Genomic DNA, 9,320 nt, shown 5'->3' on the forward strand with positions numbered 1-9,320 from the left:
ATTTAAGACGGTTCTGAATATTGTCTGAAACTCATCTACTATTAAAAGGCTCATATCAACTAAACCTGATTTTTTTCTAATGAAATTAGTAGTAACACTTTCTATTTTGAATACACCTTAATAACTAAAGTTTTATAAAATTAAATGATAAGGAAAATATCAGCTTATTTTATAAAAGAAACAAAAGAAATAAACAAAAGAAACAAAAACAATAAACAAAAGAAATAAAAACTAAACCTGATTTTTTTCTAATGAAATTAGTAGTAACACTTTCTATTAAAAAATGGCCCATGCAGGTCTCGAACCTGCGACCTTCTAACCAACTGAGCTAATAGGCCAATTATGTTTGTAAAGTGGAGTGCTTAAAGTTAATCTAAAACTGAATACACGCCTTTGGTTTTTGTGGTTTTTGTATATATTTATTTTAAATGACATAAAAACTTGTGCTGAATGTCAGTATTTTTAAGTACTTGCAAACATTTTATTAAAATAATTAATTTTAGTTAACATTGAATATCAAATCTAACGTATTCCTTCCAATAATTTAATTGATAGAAATTTACAAATAAAAAAAATATACATCTACGAAATTCAAAACCAGGCTATGAGGGAGGATTTCCAAAAGTGTAAGACTAAAACGACGTAAAAGTAAATTAAAAGAGCACATAATGATAATTAAATTTTAACTTGAAAATTGCACTCAATTATACTTTGCATTGCTCAAACTCAACTCGATGTCTTGTATTTAAGAAAATATTTCATTTCAACAAATCATTTATTAATTATTATACATTGATAATAAGATTTGTTAATTTAATAGATGACATATTTCATACCGTATGATTTTACATTTATATTATTTATTTCGAAACGTGACGAAAAATTTGTTTCAATTTTAATTTCATTTTTTTTACTCCTCTACATTCTAAAATACACAACATGAAAATTAAATCTATTATCCAATATTTCCCAAGTCAAATTCGAATCCGAAGAGAAAGCCATTTCAAGTCAAATATGAAAAAAAAACTGCGTCATGTCATGATCACTAAATTCCAAAAGCACAATAAATTGGTGTCATGGTCAATAAATTTGTGTCATGGTCAATAAATTTGCGTCATCATCACAAAATGGAAGATTTCCATCTTTCCAGTGCAGTATCAAAAATTACAATGTTACAATTCTATGTATATGTTGAAAAACAGTATATACAATTCTATGTATCTGAGTGAGTGAATACTTCAAGAAAACAAATCGTATGCATATTTTGGTACGATCTATGACCGAAATGGTTTAAACAGAAAGAAAATGAAGAATAATAAAAAGATTAAAATTTTAAACTCAGACAACCTGAGAAAGAAACTGATAAAACTAAACCAGGTTCTTTAATCTTTGATAGGAACAATCGTTTGTTACAAGAAAAACAAAAGTGTGCTAAAGAAAACACACTCTGTTACAAGCATCATCAGCAAAACAAACTAAAAAGTAATCACACTTCACTGCATTGTCCTCTTTATTGTTCATCTTGATTCTCCAAGTGAAAAGGCATATTTCTAAATAACCTTGTCAAAGAAATAGCAATCTTGAGTTTTTGGGTTGGATAACCACTGCTTTCCAACACCACTGACACTGTTTCTGGCTGCCATGATTTCATTGATCGAAAACCTTTTTCTGTGTTCAGGTCTTTGCTTTGGAGCACTGTGAGACCTTAGTTTGGCCTTAGAAGAGTGAGTGTTGGCCATGTAGTTAGGGAAATCGGAGCAGCTCCTGAAGGTGTCACCACAAACACTCTTCAATGGAGTAGCTGGTGTCGTACATTTTGATAGACGAGGGGTGTTGTGTGCTGAGGAGAACTTGTTACCTTCGTCAAGATTGAAGAACCATTCAAACTCTTGAGGGTGCTGACGCCTTTCATGAAGCGAGATTCGACCTTGAACTTGACATGGAAGAGAGGAGGACATTGCTTGATAATGCAGCTCTTCTCCACATTCAGACATTGCAGTGTTAATGCTCCGAGATCTTGAATGGGCCATGCGATTGTCAAACTCAAAAACTTTTGAGCTCTCGTCAAATCCATTCGATGGTGCCTTACAGTATATGCGTGGCCTTCTATTGTGAGATTGATAATTTCTTGTTGCATCAAACTGTTGCTGCTACGAGAGAAAAAATTGGCTTAAAAAATATGGCAATGTTGATGGAAAAAGATTGAACATGAGCATTTTTTTACCACATATTTTCTGGAAGGAGATTCTGGGTGAAATCTGTTCTCCTTGTCCATGGATCGACGAGCTCGAACCGATCGAGCAACAGCTTGAGCTCTCATCATTGCTTGCACACTGTGAAGAGTTGCAGCAACCCTTTTCCGAACTAGATACCCTCTGACAAGAGCCTGTATCTTAACCAATCCTTTGAGTGCTCTAAGAGCTTTTCGCGCCTGAATGCAACACATTGTTAAAAGTTGAATTCAAGTGCTGGTGTTACATGCCATGAATTGCAGAGTGTGTCAAAGATGTCAATAGTTTAAGTTATTAGAAAAAAAGAAAAAAAGAAAAAAAGTCACTGTTTCATCAATAACAGAAGAGTATTTTGGAATAAGAATGCAATTCAGCAAACAACAGCTCTGTAAGCTAAGAAAAAAATGCAGAACAAATAGCAATTAGATTTGATTTTCCTTGGAAGACAAAGTAATCACATACCAAATAACCTCTGAAAATGGATTGTATTGACACAGCAGCCCAGCCCTCCTTGCTTCCAATCATCAAGGTGTTTCTGCCACTCCTTCTTGATCTCTCAACTGCCACACCAGTGACCTGTTTGTTCTTCACCCCCTCTTTTTTGGCAACATAGAATCTGCTCTTAGTATGATCAATGGTAGATGGTGTAATGTGACTCTCTTCATTCTTCTCCGATTGTTTCTTTTCCCTCTTGTCAGTTCCCAGCGAGCCCGAATAGCCACAGCAGTCTCTCTCTTTCTTCATTCCCAGCAACCCCTTCAACCATCTAGTAGCTTTGCCCATGATTGGCCTCTTTCACCAGCAATCTGGAGCGTGAAAAATGAGAGATTTAAACTCCAATGTGAACTAAGTCAGGTCTGAGTGTATAGAGAAGGAGCATGTAATGTAGGTGAACAAGTATAGTAAGGAAATTAATACAAGTGGTGGTCAATGCAATGTGACAGCAGGAACTGGTGCAGTTTAAAGTTTAATAATAGTGATCGGAAAAAGGGTGAAATTCAGTGCAAGGAAGCGTCTACAAAATCTATCAGAATGCATGACAGAGGATGCAAGAAGAGAACAGGTTTTGGAAGAAAGGAATAGATTAATAATACTATATCATGTTAACAAACATCAAAGCTTTTTAAATGAAAGGATAACTGTGTATATTGTTTTGAAGACAAACCTCTGACACACACAAGGATGAGAGACAAGAATTAGAGACAAAGAAAGAAAGGCTAAATTCCATAGAAAAAAGTAATAATAATAACTGGAAAAAGCTTAACAAGGTCTTGAATTCAAAAGAGAGAAAGAGCCTCTAATTTGCTCTCCCACTCACTCCAATAATGGTCTCTGTTAACCTACAAAAGACATGGTCAATTAAATGTGAGTTTTCCACTGGTTTGTATTTTCCTACCACTGAAAAGCGTTCTAGCTCTTTTCTTCTCTCTCTCAATTACTGCAGGAACGTGTACTACTAAAGATAAAAGATACCAACTGACAAACTCATGATGGTTTCTGGTTCAAACCCTTCAACGCTGTGTTACCCTCTTTTGATGTACTAAACATCAGCATAGCCATTAAAAGGGAACTTATATCATCTTTTTGGTCCCAGGTAATGGGTCAAAATGGGTTTGTGATTTCAGTTTCTTTCTTGGAATGGAAAAAAGATCTTTCAGTTCCATGCAGTATCTTTCAACAGTGATTGCAGAAAACTTTCTTACAGATCATTCAACTTACATCCTTACCTTCCCTGCTGAAGTTTCTTCTGCTACAAAATCTGAAACTACACTCGAGTGAAAAGAGTATTTCTTAAAAGACTGAGGGGTGGAGGTGTCAATGGAATTTTCACGACCAATGCAATCAATCTAGATTCTCTTCCTCCTTCACATTTCCAAAGCTTTTGAGTTTTGACTCTCTTGGGGTAAACAAAATTAATAGCACCTTATTAATCATGTTTGATTTCGGTTGTTGGATTTTGATTACATTTTTTTCTTTTTTTCTTTTCAAATATTGGAGGTTTTGATTTGATTGTCCGATTTTATGGGGAGGTTTTGATACTGTTCCTTGATTTTTTCACTGTACATTTCTGTGGTTTTTTTTATACATTTGCTGCATATTATTTTAAATACAGATTTAAAGGAATACAAAACATAAAAGTATGAACGGTAATGATAATGTCTAGGAATGAAACAAAATTCACACGTCTCCTACATATTTGTGCGTAAAATCTCAAACTAATCTGTTTGTTAATAGAGATTATTAATATGGTATCAAGACTGTGTTAGAATTTAATTTCATTGATTTGTACATTTTTATTTAATTTAAATTTGTGGACTTGGACTTGTTTTGGAAAAGAAAATATTTAAACTTCTATTTCCTTGTATAACTTATTCAAATTTCATTGAATGAAAAATATAATTTTATTTTTAGTAATATTTTAATATATACTTGGAGATAAACTTTCATTTAAATTTATATTTTAAGGAATTAAATTTCTTTAAATTTTATATAATTTAAGAAGTACTAATTGACAGTAGGCATAAAAGATAAAAAATATCTTTTAGACCATTATTCAATAGCTAATAACACTGGATATACGAAGAAATAATAACTCTTATCCATGATTGTCAGACTCTTGTTTTCTTTAATAGAATTATTAAACTAATGATTCAAAAATGAAAAAGAAAACTCTTCAACTAATACTCATAATATTTCTAAGAAAATCTTCAAAATTTAAAATAATCTCAAGCATACGTTAAAATCAAATTATATTATTTGATCTTAGTATAATGATTAAGATAACATTTCAAATGTTTGTTTCTCTATACTATGTTCATAGTTCACACACCAAAATGTCCCCACATGTGTTATTGGTTGAGGTTAGTTGAGTTTTGTCAGAAGTGAAAGTACCTTGTGTGGTTGGGTTTAGTTAAGAACAAAAGCTATCTATGTTTTATGTACCAAAAAAAAGTCAAATTATATTGTGTACTACATTTTTAATTATACAATTTATAAAATTTTATTAATCGGATAAATATATTTATAGACTTTCAAAATTTTAATTAAAAGAATAAAACAAATATTTTTTAAATTATTTAATTTAAGAAGATGATTTGTAAATTTATCCTAAAAGTTAAAATGAAAAAAAGTGATGACTTTTTAAAACATGTTTAATATTTTTTTTAAACATGTTTTAGAAATGGTTGCGTGTGCAATTGGGATAGTTCTATTATTTGGCAATAATTTACAGAGCTATTAATTCCATCCAATTTTATGGTTGGAATACAAAAAGTAATCTCTTTCTTTCTGAATGGCAACTATAATTTGCTCATTTTATTTGCCATTCTCTGTTTTCATGCCAACAGTTTGTATGGTAAATTTTTCAATAATTTGTAATATTTCAAAAATTAATTAGGTCTAGGCAAGCTAATTAAATGACCTGAAATTTGGTAACATTAATCTCAAATTTGAATGAAAATTTAAAACTGTTATAAATGGTATTCTTAAAGTTTATATAAACCTCAACACTAAATTATCCAATTTTAAAGAAAAATTGAAAATAAAAAGTTATTTTAGTTTATGAAATCCGATGTGATTTTGGCCTAAATTATAATTAATAAAGTTTCATGGAGTTATATAATTACTTCTATTTTTTACCTGACTATTTAAATTTTTTGAAAAGTACAATTGAATCTATATCTATAAGAAAGGTGACTGTAACTATTAAAAAATATATAAAATGTTTGTCTAGTTTTTCACTAAAGCTCATGAATAATTCATAGAAATTACTTTAAATTTATTGCTAGTCAGTGTTTAGAATAAAGTAGCTGAAATGTTGCTTAAAAGTTAAATATCTTTTATAAAAAAAATCAATTTAAATTGATTTTTAATTGACACTGAAATATTTTTCATGTGCTTTATTTATTTTTATCTCTTTAAATTAAAGACCTACAATAATTTTTCTCACCTTTGGTTCTTACTTCCAAAGTTTATAAATAGTTTATATTTTCTTACTTTCTTTTTTATCCGTAAGTATTAGAAAATGAGTTTATTAATTCAATTTTACAAAATTAGGAAGATGGTAATTATTTTTATTTATATATTATAAATTGGTATATATATATATATATATATATATATATATATATATATATATATATATATATATATATATATATATATATATATATATATATGAAACTTGAGAATTAGGAAAATGTAATAATTGTCATTAACATATATATCATAATGAGATTAGTGAATGATTAATCAACGATTCAACAACAGATATGATATGATAGATTTAATAAATATTATTAAATTAAGTTTTAATACTATATTAGATTTGGATATAGTATTTAGAAGAGGGTTTTTAATTCATTTTCAATAAACTTTTGACTCGATTAGTAAAATGATGTTTCCTTACTAATTAAATAAATATATGTTATAATTTGATTATATTTCTAATAAATTAATTAGGATTTACAAGTATTTACATATGCACATTTTTTTAAAAAAAATTAGCTTTTTTTTTTTAAAATTTATATCCTACTAACTAACTTTTAAGTTTTCATGAGCTATTCACAATACGTAATGGAAAATTAAAAATACTTTTATTGTATTATTAATATATATTTTTTATTATAATAATAGTTATATGCAAAAAAATATAGCTGTACTACGTTTTTAACACATGCATGATTTCACTATTTAAGTAATCGGTGTTTCGAAATTGAGGGAGGGAGAAAGATGACAACTACTCTTTTCCTTCTTTTGAATTTTGATCGTGGTTTATAAATGAAGCCCAAGATGAATTTGTACTTGAGGAAAGAAAATATTTAAAAAATAGTTATAATATTTTTTAATTTGACTAGAAAACGAAATATTGACTTTTAAAAATAAAAAATATATATAAAAATAACTTTTTTTACTGTATGCGTAGAATGAGGCAATGAATCAATTTGTCTCATCATCACGTTTGGACTCACCAAATGAAAAGATAAAAAATTGTGTAAAAGTTGCTTAATTCTATACTTAGTTTATGAGCTAAATAGGTTAAATTGGATTAGCTTGTTTATTTCGTATAAATACAAATTGTTGTTGTTGTTAATACTGTGATATAGCAGTAAATATCACAATGTGTAAATAACACAAAGCCTGCTCTGCCCCTCTTCTTTCAGATATTTGAAGCAGAAGACTTTGTTACATTAGAAGAATTTTATATGTTTTATTTTTCAAATAATCTGTATTTTAAATAGGTAATGATACATTAATATACATTATTTTTTATAATATTTTGAATAAGTGAACATATCAATTTTTTTATTAAATTTAGAATACATTAATACAATAACAAATAAATAATAAATTAGTGAAAAAAAACGTACATGTTAAAATATTATAAAATATATGATTCGAAATAATATTTTTTATTTATTTTAAATTCGAATAGTATTGAACACTTTGATAACTAGATTTTTTATGTAACATTATTATTTATTTATTTAGTTAAATATGTTTTTCTCTTTAATTCATCTCTCTTTTAAATTTTGTTGTATTTTTGTCTCTTTTTTTTTCTTTTTCAAAATCAGGGATTTAGGTTTTATAATTAAGGTGTTAATTTTTTTTATAAGTCACAAACTGTTAAGTTTAAATACATGTATATTGTGTTGGTAAGTCAATAATCTTAAATTATCTTAAATTGATTAGAGACGTGACACATCATCATTAGGTCACAATGATCATTAAAACTAAATAATCTGTGACTTTCTAAACAAATTTTTTTATAAAATTAAGGAAAAAAATAAATTTAATTATTATTTATTTTATTGGGAAATTGGGTGAGTTGACTGAGGGCGTTTAAAGTTGGTGATAAACTAGTTGGAGTGAATCGAGTATAGTTGGATCTGGTACATGTGTAATAGTTGAGTTAAAGTTGTTGGTCTTACAGAGCACAAAATAAAGGACTTATGAATGTTTTGGTGTTTTTGGTAGATCTCATATCAAGGGAAACAAACGCTATCTGAAGCTACTGTGCTTTTAGGCTGTACTTTTTTTCATTATCTATACATTACATAACTCAGTCAGTGATGCAGTTGGTACATTAGCAGCAGCAGCAGCAACAGCTAGGTCCACAAACAACACCCTCCTCGTTTTAGGTACTAGAACAAATGCACCACCATCATGTACAACCTACGTACATCTTCAACCACTACCCAAGTGGCCCTTTTCTTTCTTGGGAAACTCTAAACATTTCAACTCTTGCTTTTTTAAATCCTGTCAATGGAGCTCGTAAAAAAGCAACCATTTTCTAACATACACTGGGGAAACTCCAGCTTCTCTTACCTTCACTTATTTCTCTATATACATTCTTCCTTGCACTCTCATAGCTTTATCACCAATTAGATCTGATCTCTGAGGCTTTTTAATAACTGCCATACAGTGAAGTTACTGTTTCTGAATGAACTTCTACTCAGATCTCTGCCTTTAATTTTTCAGTGCTGTTTTTAATTTGTCATTCATTATGAGTCTAAATGCCATTTGAAGCTAATCTGCTTTTTTGGGCCTTTGAACAATGGATATCTGATACCCTGCTGGGAGGTAAGTAAGCTAGCTGGTTGTTAATTAAGGTGTGCAATATCGTTGTTGCAAAGTGACGTTATGCTCCTCATTCTGCTTCTCCCATATTGGGTATATTCATGAAAAAGAATTGGAAAAAGACAGTGGTGATAGTCAACAGCACACGATGGTGGATTTTGAAAATTATGCCAAGTATGGGAAGTTCTTATAGAAGGTCATTGCGTGGAGGAGGTGCTTCTGAAAACATTGTCATTTTTCATATGAAGATTATAAAAAGTTTTTGCCGTTGATGCTATCCCTATTGGTGCCTCTCATTCCTTGTACCTTGATGGTTGATAACATGTTTTAGGTAAAGCAATCCAATTAGTTTTTGACATATTTCCTTGTCCATGAAAAAAATGTTCGAATCAAACACGGGTGAATCTTCTCTTATGTATAATGAAACATACTGTTAGAGTAAAGGTAATTTTTCCGTTAGCTAGATTCTAGTGAGGAGAAAGTGAAGCAAGAAGTGGCTTCTCGTGAAGA

The 9,320-nt window shown here is 29.6% G+C and overlaps 1 protein-coding gene across 1 annotated transcript; it reads right to left on the reverse strand.

Moving 5' to 3' along the window:
• Window positions 1–1,383: 1,383 nt before the first annotated feature.
• On the reverse strand, window positions 1,384–3,278 carry LOC124830971 (protein IQ-domain 26-like). The gene is made up of 3 exons (XM_047304852.2): window positions 2,694–3,278; window positions 2,225–2,431; window positions 1,384–2,147 (listed from the first exon to the last, which is right to left on the reverse strand). Exons 1-3 carry the CDS (start codon window positions 3,012–3,014, stop codon window positions 1,551–1,553), a joined length of 1,125 nt encoding a protein of 374 aa, XP_047160808.1. The 5' UTR covers window positions 3,015–3,278; the 3' UTR covers window positions 1,384–1,550.
• Between the last annotated feature and the right edge of the window lie 6,042 nt (window positions 3,279–9,320).

This window comes from Vigna umbellata, chromosome 6, assembly GCF_029865625.1.
Source record: "Vigna umbellata cultivar VRB3 chromosome 6, Vumbellata_1.0, whole genome shotgun sequence".
Taxonomy (NCBI): Eukaryota; Viridiplantae; Streptophyta; class Magnoliopsida; order Fabales; family Fabaceae; genus Vigna; species Vigna umbellata.